Source organism: Colletotrichum spaethianum (assembly GCF_022836535.1).
Source record: "Colletotrichum spaethianum MAFF 239500 DNA, contig36, whole genome shotgun sequence".
NCBI classification, from domain to species: domain Eukaryota; kingdom Fungi; phylum Ascomycota; class Sordariomycetes; order Glomerellales; family Glomerellaceae; genus Colletotrichum; species Colletotrichum spaethianum.
The window spans coordinates 299,781-324,722 of NW_026054806.1; the positions used below are offsets into that span (position 1 = coordinate 299,781).

The 24,942-nt window shown below is 55.2% G+C and overlaps 7 protein-coding genes across 7 annotated transcripts; 3 read left to right on the forward strand and 4 right to left on the reverse strand.

Moving 5' to 3' along the window:
* Nucleotides 1–4,690: 4,690 nt before the first annotated feature.
* On the reverse strand, nucleotides 4,691–5,320 carry ColSpa_10560 (putative uncharacterized oxidoreductase; the record flags this gene model as incomplete). Its single annotated transcript, XM_049276772.1, has 1 exon — nucleotides 4,691–5,320. The coding sequence occupies one exon, from the start codon at nucleotides 5,318–5,320 to the stop codon at nucleotides 4,691–4,693; it is 630 nt and encodes a 209-aa protein (XP_049132729.1).
* A 1,246-nt stretch (nucleotides 5,321–6,566) lies between these two features.
* On the forward strand, nucleotides 6,567–7,448 carry ColSpa_10561 (uncharacterized protein; the record flags this gene model as incomplete). Its single annotated transcript, XM_049276773.1, has 1 exon — nucleotides 6,567–7,448. One exon carries the CDS (start codon nucleotides 6,567–6,569, stop codon nucleotides 7,446–7,448), a length of 882 nt encoding a protein of 293 aa, XP_049132730.1.
* Nucleotides 7,449–7,474: 26 nt separating this feature from the next.
* On the forward strand, nucleotides 7,475–9,868 carry ColSpa_10562 (uncharacterized protein; the record flags this gene model as incomplete). The annotated part of the gene is given in 4 exon segments (XM_049276774.1): nucleotides 7,475–7,739; nucleotides 7,754–8,521; nucleotides 8,576–9,232; nucleotides 9,285–9,868. The coding sequence occupies 4 exon segments, from the start codon at nucleotides 7,475–7,477 to the stop codon at nucleotides 9,866–9,868; spliced, it is 2,274 nt and encodes a 757-aa protein (XP_049132731.1).
* A 1,095-nt stretch (nucleotides 9,869–10,963) lies between these two features.
* On the reverse strand, nucleotides 10,964–13,860 carry ColSpa_10563 (uncharacterized protein; the record flags this gene model as incomplete). The annotated part of the gene is made up of 2 exons (XM_049276775.1): nucleotides 10,964–13,006; nucleotides 13,042–13,860. 2 exons carry the CDS (start codon nucleotides 13,858–13,860, stop codon nucleotides 10,964–10,966), a joined length of 2,862 nt encoding a protein of 953 aa, XP_049132732.1.
* Nucleotides 13,861–16,769: 2,909 nt separating this feature from the next.
* Nucleotides 16,770–18,494, reverse strand: ColSpa_10564 (uncharacterized protein; the record flags this gene model as incomplete). Its single annotated transcript, XM_049276776.1, has 1 exon — nucleotides 16,770–18,494. The coding sequence occupies one exon, from the start codon at nucleotides 18,492–18,494 to the stop codon at nucleotides 16,770–16,772; it is 1,725 nt and encodes a 574-aa protein (XP_049132733.1).
* Nucleotides 18,495–21,817: 3,323 nt separating this feature from the next.
* On the reverse strand, nucleotides 21,818–22,786 carry ColSpa_10565 (60S ribosomal protein L10; the record flags this gene model as incomplete). Its single annotated transcript, XM_049276777.1, has 3 exons — nucleotides 21,818–22,053; nucleotides 22,113–22,497; nucleotides 22,742–22,786. The coding sequence occupies 3 exons, from the start codon at nucleotides 22,784–22,786 to the stop codon at nucleotides 21,818–21,820; spliced, it is 666 nt and encodes a 221-aa protein (XP_049132734.1).
* A 438-nt stretch (nucleotides 22,787–23,224) lies between these two features.
* Nucleotides 23,225–23,945, forward strand: ColSpa_10566 (60S ribosomal protein L30; the record flags this gene model as incomplete). Its single annotated transcript, XM_049276778.1, has 5 exons — nucleotides 23,225–23,256; nucleotides 23,377–23,439; nucleotides 23,493–23,528; nucleotides 23,586–23,688; nucleotides 23,847–23,945. 5 exons carry the CDS (start codon nucleotides 23,225–23,227, stop codon nucleotides 23,943–23,945), a joined length of 333 nt encoding a protein of 110 aa, XP_049132735.1.
* Between the last annotated feature and the right edge of the window lie 997 nt (nucleotides 23,946–24,942).

Genomic DNA, 24,942 nt, shown 5'->3' on the forward strand with positions numbered 1-24,942 from the left:
TGCGAAAGGAGTGAAGTATGGGCGATCGTTGATGGATACCTACTCACGGGAACGGATGAGAGAATGTGTCTATTATTAGATGGGAGACGGGGCGCGTGTCTCTGATAGGCACGCCAGCTTGCATTCTGGTACTGTATGTATGGCATAAGCTTGCTCATATCACTGTCATGTTGCATTCGCGGATGAGGAGGAGACAACGGTATCAACGAGAGGGCGATAGCGTTGCTCGCGTCGTCGAGCTTGTTTCTCAGGTGTCCATACCCGACTTGGGGCGAGTTGCTGGAGTTGGCTGGCCTGACCGAAGGGCGGGCTGGGTCCAGTGGCTGAAAAACCGAGGTCAAGCGGTACCCGGCTGGACTTGCAGAAAAACTGGACTGAAGAGATGGACAGTGCTGCAGAATTCACGGGCAGGTGTGTTAGCGGCCATGAGGTAAACTAGGAGGTCCTTCCCTAACTTTCCCTGGCTTCCTTGACCCGCGGGGCAAGGTTGAGAGATCCATTCCGTCCCTCTTTCTATCGTGGACTGCACCCGGCGCGTCGTTGCTGGCTCCACGAAACTGCAGGGTCCCCTAGGGATTTCAGGCGGTTTGCTGCTACTGTGGCTCTAAAACGTGCGTCAAGTCACCTCTATCCCGTACTCGGGAGCTGGGTCTCGACATCTTTCAAACACTGGCCCGGTCTAGCGCCTACCGTTCTCTTCTGGGCTCTGGCCCGTTCGCATCCTGCCGTTGTGACCAGTAACCTTGGTACAAATTATCCATCGTATCCGCCGTTGTCGCAGAGAAACAAGCGGCCACCAGAAAGCTAGGGGACCTAAGCAACAGCAAAACCCGCCGGTGAACAGTGGGAACGGTGCCAACCCCTGGCCCGAAGGGTCTATCTATGTAGTACGGTGCCCAGAGGCCAGAAAGGGGCGAGGTCAGAAAGAAGTCCAGCCGCTACTCGCGCGCGGATTGGTACCTGAAGCCGACTCCCCGGGATGACCAGGTTTGGGCCTTGAACAAGAGATACGGAGACAGCCAGCCGCCTCCAGAATCCGAAACCTTTTCTGAGCCCTCATTTGTCGGCCTGACGTGCTGGAGACCTGTGTCTTGACACTAGACTGGACGGGACCGGACTGGACCGTGGCTCGAGTGGGCTGCTCTTGATGCACCTGGGCTCCTGACACATTGTACCTTCTTCCTCCGGTCCCTGCACCTGATGTTTGTGTGTGTGTGTGGGTGTGTGGGTGGGTGTGTCGGCCGGCCGGCCTCGTGAAAGTGAGAGCGAACCTTTGTTTAACCTGACACCACTCACTCCGTGCATCGCCTCTTTTTCCTCACCTATCAACTTCTGCACCCGTTTCTACTTGACTCTGCTTGTGTGGTCCTTCTACTTCTTCCCCCTCCCCCTCCCTCCTCTTTTCAACATCCCGCCCCGACCCACGTACCACCCATCTACTGATCGAGAGCAACCTCATTTACTTCTACGAGGCTTTCTCATTTACTCCTACCCAGCAACGCGGAGCACGTTGCCTATTTCTTGCTCGTTCGCCCCCTCCCCCTCCCCCATTCTCGGGTCGCCTCCCTTCCTTACCTCCCCACCCCACCTTGGCCGAAACGGGGACACCATCGAGAACAATCACACCGATAAATTTCGAGCCATTCTGACGCCCCTCTTGGCCCCTTTCCTACAACCGCCTGTCGACCTCGAATATTGTCCATCGCCTTGTCGCCCGATACTAGAACTCGCTCACGACCACGCCGACTCCCTACTCGCCTGTCACTTGGCTATTGAACTCAGGACCCTCGACCCTTCCGCACCTCGCCCGCCTCTTCTCCGACGCTACGCCGATCGTTGCAATTTGTCTCAGTCACCATCCGTTTTTGTTGTTCTCGCTCAGAGGAGGCGACCAGTGGTTTTGCATCTTCGCCGACGACGAAGATTTCCGGCGTCCGATTTGTGGTAGCACCACTGCGCAGTACGCATTGACGACTTTCGACGATTTATAAGCTTTGACACGGCACAGGCACAGCTCGAGTAGTGGTGCAGAAGAGCAGTTGGAGCACATACATTATACCCAACCGGCCAACAGGGCATGACAGCGGCCTATTTGTCGCTGTAATCGCTGGTGTATTCCAGTTTCACTTCTGGTCTTTCGTACTTGACTCTCCAAGTGAGAGCTAGTAGCCCACCATGGCCGACCCATTTGCGCCTCGATCCATGAAGCGCAAGAACGTCAAGGGTCTCGCCCTGACACCTGCCGCGCCCAAGCCTCCTCCCACCGCCGAAACCAGCAGAGCTGGATACGATCCCCGCGATAAGGATAGCGGTGAGCAGTCAGCGCAGTTGGAAATCGGCATCGAATACAAGCTGGACCTGAGACCAGAGGACCTCGAGATTCTGAAGGAGCTTGGTTCAGGAAATGGAGGCACCGTCAGCAAAGTCAGACATGTTCTGACTGGAACCGTCATGGCACGCAAGGTCAGTAGTTTCTTCGAAGGCAATGCATGGAGTCGATATTGACCAACCTTAGGTTATCCACGTGGAAGCAAAGAAGGAGATGCGTAAGCGCATTGTTCGTGAGCTCCAGATTATGCATGGCTGCTCGTCCGAGTACATTGTCAACTTCTACGGCGCCTTCCTGAATGACCACAACGATGTCATCATGTGTATGGAGTACATGGATGTCGGGTAAGCTCTCAGAAAAGGTTCAAACGGCCCCGCAAACTTTTGTTAATCCATATTCCAGCGCCCTTGACCGAGTATCCAAGGTTTTTGGCCCAGTTCGAGTCGATGTACTAGGCAAGATTGCCGTGGCCACACTTGGAGGATTGACCTATCTTTACTCGAAGCACCACATCATGCACCGAGACATCAAGCCGTCCAACATTCTTGTCAACTCTAGAGGAAGCATCAAGCTGTGCGATTTTGGCGTTTCTGGCGAACTCATCAACTCTGTCGCAGATACCTTTGTCGGAACGTCGACGTACATGGCCCCTGAGCGGATTCAGGGTGAGAAATACACAGTCAAGTCGGACGTCTGGAGTTTCGGTCTCACCATTATGGAAATGGCTATTGGAAAATTCCCATTCAACGCAAGCGAGCAACTCTCGGACGGCGAGTGTGCGCCGGCAGGAATTCTGGATCTCTTGCAGCAAATCGTACACGAGCCCGCGCCGAGACTACCAAAGAGCGATGCCTTCCCCTCGATTTTGGAAGACATGATTCAAAAGTGTCTGTCCAAGGTTCCAGACGAAAGGCCTACTCCCCAGGAGCTTTTTGTGAGTCTGGATCCACCATCTACGGGCGAATTTGCGTCCACTAACATTTACTCTGTAGGACCGTGATCCATTCGTCCAGGCTGCGAAGAGAACACCAGTCGACCTGAGGGAATGGGCGGTGGGAATGATGGAGAGGGACAACCGCAAGTCTCATTTGGCACCTCAACTGTCGCCGGCCACTCGCGATCTCCTGAACTCGAATGATTCTCCAACATATCACGGCGGGTCTGGAAACGATCGATCCCTCGACACCCCAACTTCAGGAGAGATCCCTATCGCGGGCGCTGGTATTATCTCTCCGCGGGAACCCGCAAGCCACTCCAACCGTTCCCCCACTCGGAATGGGCTCAACACCATGAGCAGTCGGCAGCCAGGCGGCCATCCTGGCATGGGACAGAGGATTGTTACAACCAATTCGATCCCTAAGGCTGGCGAGTATCCGAACAGCGCCGGTCCTGTGAGCGCCAATGCCGCCTCATTCAGCCTGCCTGTTCGCCCTGCTCCCGGCGGTCCCCTGCCACCAGCCCCTCCTCGCAAGGGGACTCCCGATGACCCAAGACGCGAGAATCGGCGACAGGCGACGTTTGGTATGCCCCCGGCGCCCAGGAGCTACGCGAGCGATGTGTACAACGGTACCTCCAATTAGTTGCAGGAGGGCTTTGACTACATCCATGGTGGTGCGCCTCAACCTTACCAAGCACAACCACTGCATAATAGAGCATCAGGCCGCGCCGTTTTGCTACAACAACCAGAGTCGTCTTCCGATCAAGGGCCAAGAACTTGCAACGTATTTGCACAGACAGCTTTCCGATCACCGTCTGACAATCCGGTGGAACGAGCGATCGCATCAGCCCCGATCTACCCGTCCCAGCGGTCACCGATGCAGGACATGAGAAGCCACAGAAAGCGTCGCGCAGACAACGTCGCTGGCTTGGAGGACCCTTTTATCTAGTAACAACCCAAAACCTGCCAGATTCACCTAACTCTTGCAAAGGCCCAATAGCCAGTTATTGAGTTCTGGCCCCCGCAAAGTTTTCTCCGCTTTCTTCATCAGCATCACTCGGCGTATGTATCGATATCATTCTCTTGCAAATCCGGGCGTCTTTTTGAAGTTTGCCCACGATTTCAGCCTTTTTTCATCCTTTAGAAAACTTGGACAAAGTGGCCTTGATCGACTGCGACCAAGACGGGGTGGATTTCGTCGACAAAAAGGGCCACCCATGTAAGGGATTCCTGTATCTAGCATGCTTGCACGACGGATTTCATAGGAGGCTACATGCTGTCTAGACAGAGTGAAGAATTCTTGAGCAATGCACCGTGCTCTTTTCCCTGTGAACTTTCTCTCCGCTTACGAAATGTGTCATTCAACGAGCAAACAACCAAACGTGTACCTTTAACCAACGCCCGAATCCACTTTTTTCTTATGATCAAGACTTCGATTCCCTACCGCTAAATCCCTCCTCGAGGATGGGAATCAACTCGTCTAGCCGATGAATCACCAAATCAGTGTGCTCGTGGTCAGTCAAGTACACATTTACGTCATTGGCGAGCAATACCGTCGCTGCGCCAGCCTTTCGACCCGCGGTCATGTCATCGATCGAGTCCCCAACCATGATCAACTCGCTGGCATCACCCCGAACTCCTTCGGCTCCTGCTGCGGCGTCGCTTGCAGGCTCCTGCACTGCCTCTACCGGCTTGACCAAACCCCAGCTCCGAGCGATGTGCAGAATGCCGGCGGGATCGGGCTTGGGTGGGCGGAAGTCACGGGTAATGACGGGCTCGAAGAGTGAGCCCTCGAGAAACTTGCCGAGCAGGTGGGCGACGGGAGCGTCGAAGTTGCGGGTGCAGATGCCCTTACGGACGCCGCGGCGGTCGAGGTAGGACATGAGGTCAGCGAGGCCCGGCTGGGCGACCTGGGAAGCCATGGCGGTACGCTCGATCTGGCGGACGGACTCCATGGCCGTTTCCTGGGCCTCCTTTGTAGGAAGGGCGTAGATGTGGTCGAGTATGTCAACGGACTTGGTAATGCCAAGGGCCTGACGCATCTCGCCGAACATGTAGGTTTGGGGTTCACTAGTGTCTGGTGAGTAAACAGAGTAATGGGACAAAAGCATGAGGGTTCCCACTCGGGGATTGAGATGCTTGTCAAACGAGGAAAGGAAGTGCTGAAGTTGATTCAAGCAATGCCATCTTCCTCAGTTGACAGTTGAGAAAGAATGGGATGAAACCAAAGAGAAATAGAGCGTTGATCAAGACATACCATAATGTTCCGTCCACATCGAAAACAATGCCCTTCAGCCGAGGTGCGGTTGAGTTGGCTGCGGCTCCGGGTTTCAACGGTGCAAACCGCCGGGGAGTGACTGAAGCCATATTTGCAATAAACCGCTTCATAAAAAGAGACGTATTGTCACCGACGACTTATGGTGACGGATAGAAGAGGGGAGAAAAAGACCAGGGTGTATGTATGGTATTGGAAGTCCTAGTCAATTATTATCGCGATATTTCGATAAGTCGATAAGAGTCCTTTGACTCTTGTGGAGTATAGCAACTAAGACGAACAAGTAGGTACTTGCGGGATCGATGACCGGCACTGTCAATCCGATGCAGCGTCTTTCGCTCGGTTACGCGAAATCCCGCACCGGGCAGGGCACGAGGGGAAGTGAATCGAGACGCTGAGCTGGAAAACAGCGCTGGTAATGGTGGGATGTCTCACAAAAATCTGGACCCCGGCATGGGAGGTGACATCGGCGGCGAGCCTGGCAGGTGGGCGGTCGGCGCGAATCTTCTGTAAGGCAGGAGAAGGTCTGGGTGGGGAGAGCTGTCGCATTCCATGCGGCGGTGCCGCGTGCCCATTCTGCAGAAATCTAGACCGGCAGTAGCTTTTCGTACGGATGATCGGTCGTTAGGGATTTCATATAGACGCCTTTGCAGTTGGCAATGGGCCTAACAGCGCTTGATTGAGCAGCTTTGCCTCTTTCTTGAGGATATTAAATTTTACGCACCTCACAACCAGGTAACCTAGCAGCGACCGCCACACGTTCATCCCTACCGCTACCCTACATTACGTTAGAACCAAACCTACCTACCTAGTAGAGACAGCTCCCGCAAAGCTCCCTCGTCGAGAGCGCATCGCATTCCCACGACTGCTCCAACACGGCTGACATTTGGGTGCTGTGCAACACCCAACCGTGATGAGCTCGTCGACCAGCAACCAATGGCCACCTAGGCGGCCGTCGAAACGGAGCGTAAGTGACATGTGCCGAGCACGGAAGTGCGTTTGTCGCGGCCTGTAGCTAACCCGCGATGCGACCCCAGAAGCTACGAAATGGCACCTTCATCGTCCCAGGCACCGGCGAACGCAGCCGCCGTCAATTCTCCCTCCGCGGATCGAGCATCGAGATACCCCAACCCGAAGTGGACGGATACCGGTCCCTGCTGACCGCCGAGACCACGGGCGAGTCCATCGATGTGCTCAAGCATAACATCAAGACAACTGCACTGCACTTCTGGGACTGGCTCCTGTCCCCGGCAGGGAAGGGCGTGCTGAAATGCACCGTGGCATACCTGCTGGGAAGCATGGCGACATTCCTCTCGCCCATCTCGACCTTTCTGGGCAAGCCCGACGGAAAGCACGTTGTCGCGACTTTGACGGTCTATTTCCACGCCAGTCGCACGTGGGGCTCCATGGTCGAGGCCGTTGCCATCGCCACTATTGCCGTTCTGTACGCCGAACTAGTATCTGTGCTTGCCATGGCCTTTTCCGTCGTTGTCGGAGGGCAGCTTGGCCTCATACCACTATCGCATGTCCTCATCCTGACGTTCTGCATTGGCGGCGGCATGGGTTTTATCGGATGGGTGAAGCAGAGGCTGAACAATCCTCTGGTGAACGTGGGCTGCACCCTTTCCTCGATCGCCATCATAGCTGTCGTTACTAGAGAGGAGGCCATTCATGAAGGCCACTTTTCCGAGGCTAAGATTGTGCAAGTCCTCAAGATGTTAGTCATGGGTATCACGATCACGGCGGCAGTCAACCTCTTGATCTGGAGGGTATCGGCAAGAGCGCTTCTGCGCGCCTCCATGAACTCTGCTGCCGTTTCACTCGCGGACATGCTCTCCATGATCACCCGCGGGTTTTTGAACGGCTCCGAAAACGAGATCATGTCGGGGATTTCTCCCAGGTCGTGAGGTTGTACAAAACTACGTACGGTAAGATGACGAAGAGTCTGCGAGAGTCCAAGCTGGAGCACTGGGTCTTGGGTCGCGAGAAGATCTACAATCTGGAAAAGGCATTGGTGAAGTCGCTGGAATCACTTTCGCAGGCCATTGGAGGTTTGAGGAGTGCGGCCAATACGCAGTTCACCCTGCTCAAGGAGATGCCACAGGACCCCATGGCTGGACAGCTGTCCCCTGGAAGCACAGTGTTCTCTCCAACGCTTTCTCGCGCAATGTCTCAGTACCTCAAGGGGCTCGGGACCGGTTTGCAACCCTAGCGTCGATTGAGGAGGACGAGGAGATCGACGATGAATTCGACAGTCATCCGAGCCCCGGGGAAACGACAGATGGACCGCCAGCGCCGCTTCCAACATTTCGTTCTCCGTCAGAGATCTTTGAGCTTTTCATAGCGTTGTTAGGCCCCTCGATGAAGTCCTTGGCGTACACCCTGTCGGAAATTCTGAGAGAACAAGCTTTCGCCAAGGGGGCCGATTCTAAGATAACAGTAAACCCTCACTTCAAGCACAGCTTACAGGACGCCATGGCTCTGTACAGCAATGCGAGGACCCATGCCTTGCAAGAGCTTTACAACAGTATCGAGCTGGGTAGGGCGCGATCGGAGAAGATCCAAGCAGACATCGAGGAGGTCGCCGCTGCTTGCGGACACTTCAGTTTCAGTTTGCAGCATGTTGCCGAGGACATCGACGCATACTTGACAGCCCTGGAGGAATTGAAGTACGCCCGTGAAATGGGTTCTCGCAGCTGGAACTGGCTCAAATTCTGGAAGTACTTCTCATCGCCCGCAAAGCCCAAGGAAGCCGACCCAAATAACGTAGACACCGAGCGCTTGCTGCAACAACCTATGGAACCTGCGGAGCAGCCTGTGCGTCCCATCAGAAAGTCGGCCCTGCCGAGAGGTATTCCGGATACCATGATCAAACAACGAGATACTTTCAGTTGGAACGCTGCGCCGAATGCAAGCAACATCATGAGATTTGCGTCTCAGCAGCTTCTCAAATGCTTGAGAGTCTTGGCGCGTGATGACAGTAAGTTGACGGAATCAAACCACTCTCTGCAGCGTGGCTAACGTCTCTCGATAGTTCGGTTCGGTGTCAAAGTAGGCTTCGGTGCCATGGTTTGGGCAGCCTGTGCCTTCATTCCGGCTACAAGACCGACTTATCAGCACTGGCGAGGCGAGTGGGGTTTGCTATCTTTCATGATTGTCGCTTCCATGACGGTCGGCGCGGCCAACACCACTGGAACTGCGAGGTTCATCGGCACAATTGCCGGAGTCGGCTTTGCCCTGATAGCCTGGGCCATCAGTCAAGGAAACGGCGTCGTCCTTGCCTTTCTGGGCTGGATGGTCAGCTTCTTCAGCTTCTACATGATGTTGATCAAGAACAACGCTCCTTTTGGTAGGATTACGCTTCTCGCCTGGAACGTCACTGTTCTCTACGCCTATTCGTTGTCACAAAAGGTGGATGATGACGATGACGATGAGGGCGGTTCTAATCCTCTCATGTTTGAAATCTGCTACCACAGATTCGTTGCGGTCTCGCTGGGTATCCTTTGGGGTATCTTTGTATGTCGAGCAATCTGGCCCATCTCGGGCAGAAAGAAGTTCAAGGAGGGCCTGTCGGTGCTCTACCTCCAGCTGGGGCTCATTTGGAAGAGAGGTCCACTAGCCATACTTCTCAGGAGCGACAACACGAGGTCATACATGAAGGCAGGCGAAGAACAAGCGCTGCAGCGTTACGGTAAGGAAATACCTACAGAACCTAGACTCGCCTACGCTAACACAAAGTACAGCCTTTAAGCTCGAAGCCTTGCGTAACTCTGCAAAAAGCGAATTCGAGCTTCGTGGTCCCTTCCCTGATGCCGCTTACGCTCGAATTATGCAGTCCACCAGCAAAATACTAGACGGCTTCCATGCCATGCGGCTGGTGACCTCCAGAAGAGGCCAGCTGTCCGCTGGCGAAAGGGCGCTGCTCGAATACACGGCGCCAGAACGCGCACAGCTTTGCGACCGTATCTGCCACGTGTTCCAGGTGCTCGCCAGCTCCATGATGCTAGAGTACCCACTAACCGACGCGATCCCTTCGGTGGTGGGCAACAAGGACCGGCTGCTGGGCAAGATTTATCAGTTCCGCAAGGACCACCAGCCGCAGTCCCCCAAGATTGGAAACGGTGAGGGGGAGCAGCCACAGGACAGCAGCAACGGACACGGCAACCAGGTTAGCAAGAACAATGTGGTCGTGGAAGAGAAGGACTATGCGCTGTTGTACGCATACACCCTGGTCACGGCGCAGGTCGCCCAGGAGCTGGAGTACGTACAGCGGGAGATTGAGAATCTGTTTGGCGTCCTCCACACCGAGGCGCTCTTGCTGCAGTAGGCGCGTGCTTGCGCGCTTGTAAAGAAACGGAAGAGATCCTATCGACGAAGGGGGGACCATTCGAAACTGCGAGTCAAAGAGACGGAGAGGAAGAAAAAAGAAAGGGGCGACTGGCCGACTAGAACTCGAGTGACTGACTGACAAAACAGGCGATGAGCCTTTGAGCTGGCGTTTGGCCTCACTACACACACATCGTTATCAAGGATACCTTTGCAGACCCGCCATCTGACTATGGTATTACTTTCTTGGCGGGCTGATGAAAAGCGACGAGAGCATGGGATACCAGACATATATACATATACACATACACTAGTTGTAGTAGTCGTTGAACATTGTTATACCCCCTTCTTCTCCGAATCGTACGTGACGTCAAGCTCGTGTGTGTTCAGATGACGAGGACCATATGGGAAAACCACGACCTTTGTAACGCGTGGTTCCGTACAAATGCATCCGTAGCCCGCCGGGAGACAACCCGTGTAGGGTAATGTTGTGGGCATGTCCGACTCTAGGCACACCATCCGACGCCGAGGGTGGCATGTCAGTCACGCCGGCCCCAGCCTACGAGCAGCAACCCGACGCCGGGGACGAGGCCTGGCATGTCTTGTGAGGTGTAAATTGTGTGACATGGAGGAGTTTGCTACCCTAGCTATACAAAGAGCACCGAAGCCGAGAGTGATTGCGAGCCACGCCAGCTCGCCCGTCCATCGCGACGTATCATGTATTAGACGGCGAAACCGGAATGCTTTCCCACGGATCTACCCAGCGCAAACCACACAAATGCATGCTCCAAGCGAAACGCTTCTACAACCAGCCTGCCTGGCCCCATGCGTCATGTCCCTACAGAACAGTCTACTAGGAACACCTCCTTCGACTCTTGTCGCATAGACCCTCCTGGATCAGATCCCGGGAAAAAGAAACAGCTACGCCATCTGAACGCCACGCCAAAAAAGACCACAAAACCCTCCCTTGAACGCCCATGAGTAAATGACAACGTATATGGTTGATAAGACAGCCTCAACTCCAAACTCGCTGCGTCAGCTTCATAAAAATAAAAGGCATACACATAGTCTGAAAATGCGGCAACGTTCTTTTATGCTAGTTCCAGCCATGCATGCGCTCGTGGTCTTCGTGGATGCGGAAACCGACACCTTCGTCTGCGCCAGGGACCTGCCAGCCTCGCTGGGTGCTGGGATACTCGGACGGCTGGCTGCTTACTTCGGAGTGCACGTCATCTTCGGCCGTCGGGGAGAAGAGCGGGTCGATGTTCTCGCCGTCAGACATATGGTCCTGGTCCTCGATGCCTGGCCAAGGCTCATCCTCAGGCAACTGAATCTGCCGCGAGTACGATGAGTCACCCTCCCGAACCGGGACCGGCTGAGCCACCATCTCGACGCTGTAGTCGCTCTCATTGCCGTCATCGTATGGGTTCGTGCTTCCGTAATCGGGATCTAGGTTTTCGTCATCTTCCGTGGGCGAGCCCTCCACGACGCCGCCCGAGCCACGTGGACGCGTCTCTGCTAGGGGCGCGTTGCTGTACGGGGTGGCATAATAGTGTGGCGTGATGCCACGAGTCGATGGGTGACGCTCGTCGGAGGGAATCACACCGGGCATGGGGCTTGGTGATACAGTCCAGCGCGGCGTGTTAAGGGGGCGGCTCGGAGAACGAGTTCGGCGGCGTTTGTAAGCTGTCGTAATGTTTGGTGGGCTGGTGCGAACATGAGCGCCCGCTCTTTGCTGTCCGAAGGACGAGACACGACGCTTGATTTGCTGCGATGGCGAGAAGTTTGCGGGAATTGCCGGAGGCAACGAGGTAGTGCGGATGTAGGGGGGTTTGGAGGCTCTTCGTTCCCTTGCGGGAGTCTGACCACGGGTCATCATGGGGCTGGAGGATCGCATCGAAGATTCCATCGCGATTTGGTGTAGAGAAGGGGAAGCTGACACGCGCTGGCCGGCCTGTCGTATGCTCAGAGATGACTGGGCGCTTGGGGTCTCGTCAAGCTGATCATTCCACACCCAGTAGTCCTCTCGCGCGTCGGCCTCGGGCACAGTTGCTTGGGAGTCAGGGTAAAATCGGCTTATCTCCCGTAGACGTTGCCAGTTCCAGCCACTCTCGTAGGCTGGCAGATCCTGGAGATAGGCCTCGGGCTGAGTGATGAAGAGGCGAGGTTCAGAGGACCGCATGATGACCGAGTTGAGGAACGATACGTCCCAGAGAGCGGGGGTGATCATTTCCGCCGGCGTCAAGAAGCGGAGGCGAGAGTCTTTGTGAATCTTGCGGAGCGGAACCCACGGCTGTTGCAAGCCCAGAAAGCGACTCGTCTTGCTGTCGAGACTGCGTCGCCGTGAGGCCGAACGCGAGCCGCCCGAGAGTTCGGCAAAGGCGGTGCCAAAGGCAGCATGCATTGCTGCCTGGACGCTTCTGGCGTCGGATCCCTTGACGGAGATGGTGCGCACGAGGCCGCGGCTTTCCAGTCTCTTGTTGATGATGCTCATAGGGCTGCACGCCTTGGCCATCAGCCATTCGTAATCGTGGCCCGGATCGGCCCACTCGGCGCAAAAGGGCGACTGTGCCCTCAGAGTCGCGGAGCTCATGGTGTTGGGCATTTGCGTCCACTCATCTAAGCTTGAAGGACCATCCGACTTGAAATCCTGGAGCTCCTGCCAGATTCTCTTCAATGGGAAAGGTAGAAACACAACTTCAATTTCCCAAGGTCGAACGTTCGTGGGGAGTAGCGACTGAAGCTGAAGGATCTGAGACTGCAACGACTGGATCTGACTGAATATCTCGCCCGAGTGCCCTGCTCGGGTGGTGGTACTAGTTGCAACCGAGATAACGCTGTTGGTCGACTCATCAAAGTTTGGGCGGTCAGCGCGGCGGCCTGCAGTACTGCTGTTATCATTCATGAGCTTCTCAACCTCCTCGACGCGGACTTCAAGGTCAGTCACGCGAAGATCAGTGGCATCGTGCTTCTCGTGGCACTCATCGTGGCCTGCAGCAGAAAACGAAACATTTTCCAGCCTCTCGAGGCGGTGCTCATGTCCTTGAACAGTGTCCGAGAGGTGCCGAAAGGTATGCCGGGAGGGTCCAGCAAACACAGCATCTACTTTTTCAACGGCGCCTGGGGGGACTGCGGAGCCCTGGGAGTATCTGCGCCATGTTCGCTATGAAGAACCACGGCCCCGGTATCGTCCTTGGCCTGTTGATCCTGTTGGGCGGGGAGGTTCGCATTCTGGAATCTGTCCTTTCGTGGAGATTGCAGGTTAGAAGCTGTAACACTACTAAGTGTCTGGAGACCTTTCCCGGCAAACGGACGAAGGTAGCGAGCCTGGCTGGATGACGCTGTGGAACTGGGTTGAGATTGCATTAGGCATTGGGCTGGTATGGGCGGCAACGCAGTGTTTCCTGGATGGGACTGGATGAAATCGCCCCAGCTTAACGTATCTTGTAGAGTGGACTCCGGCCGCTGTGTGGAATGGTCCGGTTGGCGAGGCCTAGGTTCCTCGGGTTTGTTTGGGGATACGGCCATGGCAGCGTCCAGGTTCATAAACTCCATGGTCGGGGTGAATCCGGTGGGCATCCGAAAAGACATATCTGGCAGCTGGACCGGGCTAAGAGGCTCCCTGGACATCCTCGGTCTCTCATTTTCCTGGCCGGCAACCTGCGCGACGGGCGTGGGTGTGAATGCGGGCGTCGGCGCCGGCGCTGGCGCCTCGCTCGCGGCGCGTCCATCATCGTGGAAGCAGGCGTGATGCGAACACATGCACCAGACGGAATTATCAGTACCCAGGTTGTCCGTGTATGCTCTCCCGACGGCGAAACGGCTCCAGAAACGACGGCATCCGCACTTGGCTCCATTGGCGCCGGGCGTCAAGTCCACGTAGTTGCAGGCTCCTCCAGGCAAAGGGACGGGGTTGCGCTGGGCAGCGCCATCATTGTAGATGTCGAAGAAAGAGGAACCCGGTAGAGGGGGATCGAATTGTGTTGTTGCCATTGGCGGCAGCAATATTCATCGGAGAAGTTGGGCGGCGGGGATGGGACGACAATGGGACGGGCGCGGGAGCTCGAGAGTCGTTGGGATGAACCGGGATGGGAGGTCGGTGATATGGATATCGAGGTTGAGAGAAGGAAAAGGCGTTCGGAGAGAAAGAGAGAAAAGTCCTTCCGAGGCCCAAACCAAGGCCCTGCTGGGTCGCAATCCGGAGAGACCTAAAACATTGCAGCTGCTATGGTCGTTAGCCCTCTTTCCGCCGTCCCGGTACGGTATAAATGTCCAGGTTTGGAAGGCCGGCATTCGCAAGCCAACCGGGGATAATCCTCAGGCCCAAAGCACACGCACCCGTAACGGAATAGTTGATTCGGCGAGTCGGAAATAGCAGGTTGAACAGTCAGAGGGGCCCGTCTTTTTTATATTCGCATGCGTAATTTCGGGAATGATTGCGCGAGTCGAGAAAAGTGACAGGCGGACGAGTCTGGCGGACGATGGAGTGGTGGAGGACGAGTGTTGTTCATAGAAAGTGAGGCGGCGACGGGATTGGGCAGTACGACAGAGGGACAGGAACCAGGACGTTGGTTGATGGGCGGATGAGCTGATAGCGGGGGTAATAGGGAACGCGCGCGACGAGTGACCAGGAACGACGCTGGGAGGGATGGATAGGTACGAATACAAAACGGCAATGGGAAAATGTGGGGAAGAGAAACAGTCGAGAACCGGGCTGCTTTGCTTTGCTCCTTCAAGGTCACAGTGTCGATGTGTTATTGGGAGGAGCATGGCATGGGGGCATGCAACTAACTGCAGACGCAAGTTGGCATGATGACTCGAAAAGGAGTTGCAGGGGTTCCTGATATCCCAAGTCCCGTCCTCAGGCCTCTGTCTGCTGTCTGTGAAAATCATTGCTATGTATGTAAGTGACAGTTGAGTTGAGAGTCGGCAGATAGATAGAGCTGGTGATGCGGCATTGCACATGGGATGGCCCGGAAGGGGGGGAGGGTGTGCCTGGCTTGTAGGTATGTACGTGTACTAGCTGCATGTTGTGCGCCATCTCGACGCGAGCTCCCATCGTCCATGGATGGCTTCACAGAACCAAGTCGGCGCTGTTTGAGGACCGACATGGTGTGTGGCACGTCTGCTTCAGCTACTCTCACCGCTGCAGGTGGCCGCAGCCCACTGTAGACCAGCAAGAGGTGTGCATGAATAGGCGCCTTCACCGCGCAATTCCTTAACCGACTGCGAAGGCCTGAAGCAAGTAGATCAGGGGGATGACGAAAAGATTGGATATCCACGACCAGGACGCGTCCCTCTGCCATGGGTTAGAGTGTCCAGGTGGCTCGCGGACCCTTGCAAGCTTCATGCTCCTGGGAGGCTGATTGGCATGTACCGGAAGCTTCCCATTGGCCGAGTATCCAACCTCTGGGCGACTCGGACCCCTCTTCGCGCTCCCTCGCCTGCCTAGGTACTTTCTGCGTTTCTTGCTCCACACCGCAACACGGATGCAGGGCCGCTTTGTATCTTTCTGGGTTGCAACTCCAGCATTTACAGGTTACTAGTACTGGCATATGGGAGTTGATTCTCCTGCAGTGACCTGCAACCCGTTCATCCCCCCCCGGTCCCGCTTAGACTCAAACAATGCAAGACTGGGAGGGATGGTGGATTGTGGAAGCAGCGTCGGAGGACGAAAAAGCAACGACGAGGCTGCCCGCTCTATACCAGAGATAGAAGGCCGCAACAGTTTGGCAGTCATTGACTCGACTTGGTTGGGCTGACGGACCGCCCGACTTCTTTCTTTTACACTCAAAGTCTGGGGCGGCGGCAAGCACACCTTCTTCGCTTCACTTAGTGCGCCCTCTCCTCTTCCTCGGTACTCCTCAAGGCGACAAGACGAGATTATGTCGGGTGGGCGAACAGACTGGCACCAGGATAGGGCCTTGATTGATGGACATATTGTATGGGGCCCCCTACGGCACCAGGCTGACGTTCGATGATGCTGTCCATTCGCAACCACGAGGCGTTCGCGCCCCGTCGATCTATTAAAGGCGAGGCGTCCGACATGACTGGTCCCCAGTGGAAACGATTCATTAAGACTTTGCTGGCCGTGTTCGCTGAAGGATTGTGCAGTACCAGTCGAAGCCTTACGATAGATCGTTGGTTAGCATCGACGGAAGTGAGGTGGTCAAGATGAGGAGTGAAATCCCCATCCCCTGCGTTCGTACAGGGTGAGAAGCGGCGGTGGAGTTCATGATGGGCTTGAGGGATAAAAGTTGCTTCGTCGATCGCGCGCCGCAAGACGCGCCGTGACACGCGCCTCTGCAAACGCACGTCGTTTCGCAAGCCACAGTGTGCAGGATCTGGTCGGTTACACACATACACACACCATCACTTGGTTTTGCCAATTTTGGTTTGGGTCTCCCTTCCCGTCAGTAGTCCCTCTCGGAGCCAAGACTCCACATTTACCGCCGTCTGACCGGTCCACCGGGCTGAAGGCCCGGTTGAGTGGGCCATTCCTTTCCCAGCATGTCTTCTTGCCTGTTGCGGCAAGTGTCGACTTTTTGCCTGTCGTTGACGCATCATGCACTGACAACGGGCATTTTCTGTCGTGCTTAGGTCACCAGTAGTCATTACACAATGAGTTTGGATAAAAGGCTTTCGATTACCGAAGCTCGATGATGTTTATATGGTCTCTGTAGATGCCCAACAGCTCTAATCAACCCTTTCTGGTAATGATATGCAAATGCTGCCCCCAAAAACACCTATTGAAAACGAGAGATTTCCTTTGACTCCCGCTGGCCCATGTTGTAATACACATCTATCGTGAACAAACGCCCGTTCGTAGCCGCTAACCGTGTCTCAAGAGAGTAGAAGTGGCGAGTGACTCTGCCTCTAATGTAACTGAGAGTCTCACCTCGTCAAACCTCGCCCCAGCTTCCCATGGGGCCAACCGAGGCGATGACTGACCCGGTTCCAAGGGACCCTCCGATGTCCCAGTAGTGGCGCGACGAAACGCTGCTGCGTCTCGCCGATCGCCTTGTGCTCTGGCTGGCACAGCTAGACGCGTGTCGTATAGCAGCAGGGCTAGACGGCGTCGTCGCCTTGAATGTCCTGCGCTCTACTGGTCGGGCTCGGGAGACGAGCGGGTGATGCTGGCGCACCCGCGCGGCCTTAGCTGCTGTATCTGGCGTACTTGAGGTGGCAAGATGGGAAGTACCGGTTGTAAAGGCAGAGGACGGCGTCGACCGCGAGCTAAAACGGGATCGCAAGTACCGGAAGACGAGGTTGACGTCTAGGTCTTGCTCCCACTCCTCTTGTGTAAAAGATGCGGGCAATGGTGTTGACTCATCCCGAGTCAGAGGTACGGGAGGATCCGACTGGGGCCTGCTGGCGGGGATGTTGATGGGGCGCGCGTGTTGAACCATTGTTGGCTGGAACTCGGGCATCTTTGTGGACACTTCCTGTGCCTTGGGAGCCATTGGCGTATCAGCACCTGACTCTGGGATGACTGGCAAGCCGCCGTAGGGGATTGGCATTTGTTGCATGCGAGTATATGTCGAGAAGGCGCCGGGGTGGTGATGCGACAGCTGGTTGACCATCAAGCCAAGCTCTTTTGCGACGCGATCCAACGCCCGCAATTGCCAAGATGAGTCATTGGTCTCCTGAGTGGGTGTGCTGGACAGATCCGCACCCGTCTTGGGTGTCGTCGACAGGTCATCATCTAATGGAAGTTGCTCTCCTAGCAGAATCGAGAGTAATCTCTCGTCGATGCCTAGGTCGTTGAGAACCTTGCGGGTGATTTTGGCAAGCAGACCCCGCTCGTCATCCTTGGTATCCGTCGACTCATAATGCCAGTCCATGCTGTCAGCGTCGTCTTCGTTTCCTATCGCACTTAAGCTTGCAAGGTCCTCGGCCTTCTTATCTTCGGTGGTCATGGTTGGCCTGACAGAAACCATGGACTGTCGTCGGCGTCTGGTCTCTCTGCCAATCTCTTCCAGAAGGATGCGACTCTGCTCTAGACGCCAGGCCTCAATCCTCTGCATCTTGTGCGTCTCTTGCTCTTCCTCGGCTTCCATCTCAAGTTGGGCCAGCTCGAGACTCTCGCGGCGCCTTCGCACGCGCTTGGGGTTGAACCTTTCAAAGGCGTAGATCTGCTCCTGAACCTCTGGGTTATCTAACCTGAAAGACCCCAAGCCATCATGGGCTGGAAGCACAGGGGCACTCTGGGCGGCGGCAGCAGCACCCGCAGATTGTGTATAGAGGCTCGGGACTGTCCGAAACTCGGGTAGGTGGCTGTCGAGACTGTCGAGTTCAGCATCATCTTCGACAGACTCGTCATCAATAGCACTTGAAAGGACGCCTGACTGCCGCGACTCGGTATCGCGGGCTGAATGTAGGAAAGTGTTGAGGCTTCCTATGTCACTAAGCCTCGATCGGCCCGGCGTAGGGAGAGACTCCTCCTCTTCGCTGAGGTAGGAGGCTGTTGTCGTGTCATCAGCAGGTTCGAAGAGCACCCACGAGTGGGAAGCGTCGGTGGCTGCTGGATCTTGAACGTGGAGCTGGGGAACGTCCCGCTCCTCCTCCTGCAAAGGGAGGGCGGCACGTAACTGCGACGGCCGCCTTGTCGGTTGATGGAAAGCCATGATGTATGTTTCGTTGTCAAGTTGTCAAGCCGGTTGGAAGAAAGGGAAACAGCTCAAGCTGGTGAGGTAGGTAGAGTTGTGTTCGTCCGATAAAGGGCGGGCGAACAATCACGATAAGGCCCCCCAGTCGCGATATGCAGTGACGCCTCGATAGCGGCGCCCCGTATTAGTAGCGCGATGTCCGTTCGTCGTTTGACAACGTCTCGAAGTCGAAGTAGTAAGGCAACGAGTTCAGGCTCGAGGCAGTTCAAGCATTCAGAATAGGAAAGAGGTCAGGTATCGGTCAGATACAGGCCACACGGCGGATATATGTGGCAGCAAACTACTGGGACCAACAAACGACAAGAAGGATGGAAGGAAGAATGCGGGATGGATGATAAGAGGATAAGGGGCCGGGGGTCAGAGGGGTGGGGTCTCTTGGGGCCAAGGCCAAACAGAGAGAAGGAGGATGACGGACTGGGTCTGTCACTGTCACTGATTAAGGCGTCACCGACTAAGAGCGGGCCAAGTACCGCAGTACGAACCACCTACCATATTGGCCATGTACCTTGCACCGCGCGCCGTTACGAGTAACCCCGAAGCAAGTGGGCGAACTCGGCGGAACGACGGGACAGGCGCGGTATTCTCAGACAACACACCTCCAACCAGAAAGGCTCAGAGGAGGACGCAGCAAGAAGACAGACAGAGATTGGGGGAGCCACACGGTGCTACTGGCAAGGGGGGACAGGCGGGTGAATGGCGCAGGGTCAGACCAGAGCGGAGTGGATGGATGATGTGCTCGCGTGCGGCAGGCAAGGGATCCAAGGGCAAACCACACTTGACTCTAGTGTAAGCAAGGAACCTTTGGCCTTGATCCATGACTCTGGGACATTCACGTTGAGCCGGACTCGAGAGTGAAGAAGAAGAAATAAACAAGGGGCGGGGGAGACTCGGGTGTCCAATAGCAGAGAGCATGACGAGGGAACCCAAGCTCCGGGCTTGCTGTTTCTGGGTTCTGAGAAGGGAAGACAAGAAAGGGATCGCTTTGATGGACTGCCATGCCCCCTCCTCTTTCTCTTCCTCGTCATCCTCGTTACGCCGCAAAAAGTGCTAACTTTTGAGGTCCTGACACTGACAACCCACTCATCCATGGGCTGGCTGGCTGATTTGACTAATGAGGGTGCTGGTGGCGCCCTGGCCCTCTTCGAAGGCTGGCTGGTCACTGGCTGCGCTGAGCAAGTCTGCCACACCTTACCCGCCTGCAATACTTCAGATGCGCCCTGAGCGGCGGACATGATGAGACATGGCGGTAAGACTCGAGGGGGGAGAGAGCTATGAACTCTGTTTTGTTTCCTGAACATTAGATCTTTCGTGTTCGCGGAACGGACTGGTAGGGGCTTACGCAGGTCAAAACGGGTGCAAAGTATTAAGGTCAGGTAATGTTCGTGTCATTTATGGCCTCCTTCGGATCGCTTTTGCAGGCGGGAACAGAGAGCGCCATCTCACTCTGACTTTCTCACTCTCACCCATCCGTTTGCACGACCGTTGCATATACGCCAGACTGGAGAACTGCCACCAATATCTGAACACCTGTACAGACGGACTCCTTGCCTGGGTTCGCCTCTGCCTTTCTGGTGACTGCACTCCGGCTCGTTTGCCGACTCAACAAGGGAGTCAGGAGGTCACGTTGGCGGCCATTTTTGCCCCCAAGAACAAGCAGATCCATGCCATGCCGCGATGCACATCTGCCCCATTCTCGAGTTTTGGCAGAAGCCGCAGCGCCAGGAATCCCATCCCAAGACGGCCCCCATCCGCTTATCACCGAGATCAATGCCTTTGCGTTCCGAGTTTTCGGCCCTTTCATGAGGGAGAAAATATTAAAGGAAAATTTTATCCGCCGTGCCATCATCCCACTCCGATGCCCCAAGGACTGACTCTCTCGTCCATCCTCGGGCTGTCATCGCCCCCATCCCGACTTTCGGAGCAAGCTTGGGGAGTCTTCTCGAACCTCTCGCGAGTCGTGAACCTTAGAAAAACAGGTCCAATGTTCAAGGTACTTTTGGCTTTACCAAATAAGTCCCATAAAAACGTTCCAACTTTTGTATTTTTTTGGGTGGCACTATCCCAACGTTCTCCAAAGTCTCCAAGTCTCTCTCTTAGTCTCCAAGAAGTTACCCAGGTCTCACACCGAACACCATCCGAAATCCCGATAACGTCATTTAGGTCACCTGGGATCTCGGTGGGACCTGATCGCCGTCCACCATCTGCCCCTCCATCTCCCCCTTCGAACACCGGAGCTGGTGCACGTTGGCTCCCCGAAAGTCGCTACGGCCCTCATCCTCGCTGTTCATCGGCGTTTGCAACACCCATCTCATCCCACCAACCACCTAAGGATCTCAGCAAATCTCGCTGCGGCCTCTGACTGGTGCGCACCGTCGTCGTCGTCGTCGTCGTCGTCTGCCGTTTACACAGCTGGCCCATCTGCCTGCCCCCTCTGCATCCTCGACCAGCGCTTACACCTGCATCTCTGACAGGGACTATTGTTCTCAGGCGGATGGCTGGCTGTTCCTGCACTGGCTCCTCAATACTACGTTTACGGCACACAAAGGTAGTACATTACGACATGTCATCGCTTCCGTACAACGCTGGTATCCGGGACCTGTATCTGCGTTTTCAGCTCATGGCGTCTGATACAGCCATTCAGCTTACGAGATCACGGTCACTTTCCGGGTTTAGGAGAAAAGGGTTAAGAAAAATGTCCACTCGAATTACGTACTATTTGTCCCATGATTGTACCCATTTCGTGCAGCGTCAAACCGTGCCTCATTCCTGATACTCGGATGAAGGGGAACCCCCTCAGGGACTCTCCTTTCGAGACATCCAGGCGCAGTTGGGCAGATGGGGTCGTCCGCGTGACCTAGATGAGGACGTGCCCGCCCACATGGTGTCATTCAATGCCACGGGTGATCCACGGGCCAGACCGTCCACCACAATATTTTCACTAGGCACGCATAATTGAGATTGACATCATATTGGCCTCAGCCTTGGGTTCCTTGATTGTCTGCATGTCTCGGGGAAAAGAGAATAGTGTCCGTCTGTACAATAGGCTCCATCCTTGATTGAGCCGCTTTCGAAGTCTGCCTACAAACCCAACTCACTATCCCTTTTTCCCGTAGTCCATATCTCATTCGCCATGAAGATACAGGCGCATGTTTGTGAAGTGCCAATGATTGAATTCCTATCTAGAGTCTGCCGCAGCATGACTCCCATCATGTTGACATGCAACCACTTTAGACGCCAGCCTGTAGAAACCCAAATCCCAGAAGAAACACAAATCCCACACCTTAAGCCTCAGAGGCGAAGGCATCGGGGAAGCGCTTCATGTTCTGCTCAAGAGAGCCGTGGTTGGCGAGGAACTGGACGTAGGCACCGTCGACCTTGACGCGGCCAGCAGCCTTCTTCTCGAGGTACTCCTCGCGGCGAAGGGGAGTGAAGCCCCAGTTCTTGGAGATGATGATTTTCTGGCGACCAGGGAACTTGTACTGGGAGCGGCGGAGGGCCTCGAGGGCAACGGCCTTGTCTGTGAGGTTCGTTAGTGACATCGTACAACACAACGAACAGCGTCTAGGGAGGACGTACTGGAGTCACGAGTGCGGACGCTCATGATGATCTGGCCAATGTTGACACGGGCGACAGTGCCGTTGGGCTTACCCCAGGCACCACGCATACCAGTCTGAAGTCTATCGGCACCGGCGCAAGACAACATCTTGTTGATACGGACGACGTGGAAGGGGTGGGCGCGGACGCGGAGATGGAAGGACTCCTTTCCGGCGGTCTTGACGAAGTACTTGTTGGCGCAAATACGGGCGGCCTCGAGGGCCTCGGAGCTCAGCTGCTCATACTCGTTGGAGACGAGGTGGATGCAGAGAGGGAAGTCGTCGACGGTAGCCTTCTTGCGGCCAAGATCGAAGATGCGGATCTTGGGGTCAGGGACACCACGGTTGAAGCGGGACTTGGGGTACGGCTAAGAAGGGGGAAAGTTAGCATCATCATTCAGGCGCGCGAGGGCATTCCCAGGCCCTGCGACGTCCTCGCTTCTCCATCTCAAGAACTGCACATCGCTGCTGCCGTGTCGGTTGGGTAGTGCCGCAATACGATGCAGGTCTTCCTGGGTACCATCATTTCCTTCCTCATCTTTCGAAGCGCAAAGTTGTCGTAGGATTTCGGGTGTCGTCGCGGGGGACCAGGGGGTGATGGAGTCGGCTCACCTTGTTCTTGCAGTACCGGTAGCAACGAGCGGGACGACGGGCCATCTTGACGGTATTGAGATCTCGCGGGATCACTCGTTACTGCTGTTGGTGGTTTGGTTAGTGGATGGGTGTCGAATCCGACCGGAATTTGGGCCTCACTCACTTTTGTAAAGGTTGCTACGATGCGTCAGACCGAGAAGTAGTTTTGATTTCAAAGCAGAACGCTGGGTAAGCAACCGGTGGCCAACCTGGGCCCACTCTGGGCTCGCCTAATCGCCGGCGTTAGGGTTTCTACACACGCCAAAACGGAAGGAGTGGCGCACGAGCGTTCTGATTGGCCAGGCCGGAAGCACTCGGTGCGGGGGCAGAGTTCACTCTGGGCAAAATGAAACTCTCAAAATTCATTTTTTGACGATTTTCTCCCGCGACCATCGACGACAACCACCGCCCAGCGCCCATCGACCAAACCAACCGCCAAAATCCCCCTCAAAATCAGTCAAGATGGCCCCCGTCAAGAAGAGCAAGAAGGACCAGTAAGTTACCATTGATTGCATGAGTCTCCCGAATTGCCGCCTCCAGCTCCCATTCCGGCTCTGCTGCCGCTCTCGCGGTATCTTGACTTCAGAGAAATAATGTACTAACGAGAAGAATAGGAACTCCATCAACTCCAAGCTTGCCTTGGTTATCAAGTCTGGCAAGGTCATTCTTGGCTACAAGTAAACCAACACCGGCATTGAATCCCGAAGACCACCAACTAACAGGGTAACAGGTCTACGCTGAAGTCTCTGCGCACCGGCAAGGCCAAGTAAGTCACTTTCTTCGCCGCAAGACATGAAGGCCTTGTTCTAACATCCATTTCTAGGCTCATCCTCATTGCTGGCAACACCCCCCCTCTGCGCAAGTCTGAGCTTGAGTACTACGCCATGCTGGCCAAGACTCCTGTCCACCACTTCAGCGGCACCAACGTAAGTTGCTTCCCAATCGACTGGAGCAAGCGTGTTCTTGCCTCACGTTGCCTCTTGCTATCGACTTCGTGGATCTTTGGTCCCTTGGTCAACCCAGCGAAGAAGTCTCGGTCTAGACTTCGGAGGGTGAACAATTGCTTACTTGTTATGCCGAATAGATCGAGATGGGTACTGCTTGCGGTAAGCTCTTCCGCTGCGGCACCATGGCCATCCTTGATGCTGGTGACTCCGACATCCTCAGCGACCAGGTCGCTTAAGCGGATGAAGCACGGATTGGCTGGGAACGGCGTTTGGGAACATGGTCAACGAAAAAGGAAAAATGCGGTTCGCCATTTGGGACCGTGGCTTGGGATTTGCCGTTATGATACCTCGGTCTTGTCATCAGCACAAGACTTCATGATGACCGTAGGCACTTTCAATCAAAAAGACTCGCCTGTTACCCAGCTATTCAATGAGTTTTGCTTGTGTCTCCGTCTCCTTCCTCTCTAGATCCTTTCGTCATGGGCGCATGTGTACTTGTACATGAAAAGCACTGCCTCTGAGTGCAGATTTCCCAGTCAAGATCTCGTTTACAACGAGATGCTGGTACAAAGGCTGAACAGAGATATTAAGGAGAAAAAAATCTTGATGTTGGGCAAAACGATGTTCCGTTCGTCCTCAACAATAGCACTGCACCACGGCCAGAACCATGGCCCAGCCAACTTAGCGTTCCGTCAAACGCCACAGGTACCAGATCCGGACATGGCTGCTAGGCACGGTAGATACCATCCCGCTAATCAATGGTCGCAAAGTTGGTGAAAGTCGATTGGGCTTCTGGGTTCCAGATCTGGAAGGCCGTCACAAGCCTTGCATTGATGGCAACATGAGAATAATTTCGCCGTTCCCACCGCGGTGAGTTCTGGCCAGTCTCGCGCAAATTGGCATCCAATGGAGCGGGGGGCCCTTGGGTACAAAGACGGGCCGATCCCACTATCATCGATGGGCTCCGCATTCCGCTTGCTGAACATTGAGGGGATAGGGGTGCATGTTGCGGAGGACCCCTACCAATTGCGTATTCCTGTTAGGACAACCTTGGCGGCTGTCTGCAAACATGAAGTACACGTGCAGTTCCCTTATGAAAGCTGATCAGTAGACGGCGGTGCCGACCCAGGCCAAAGTATGTATAGAGAACAGCCCAAGACCAAGAGCCTATCCCAAGGGCAATGCCTGATTCTCTCGAAAGCGAACGGGGGCGTTTCAATCCGAACCCAGACT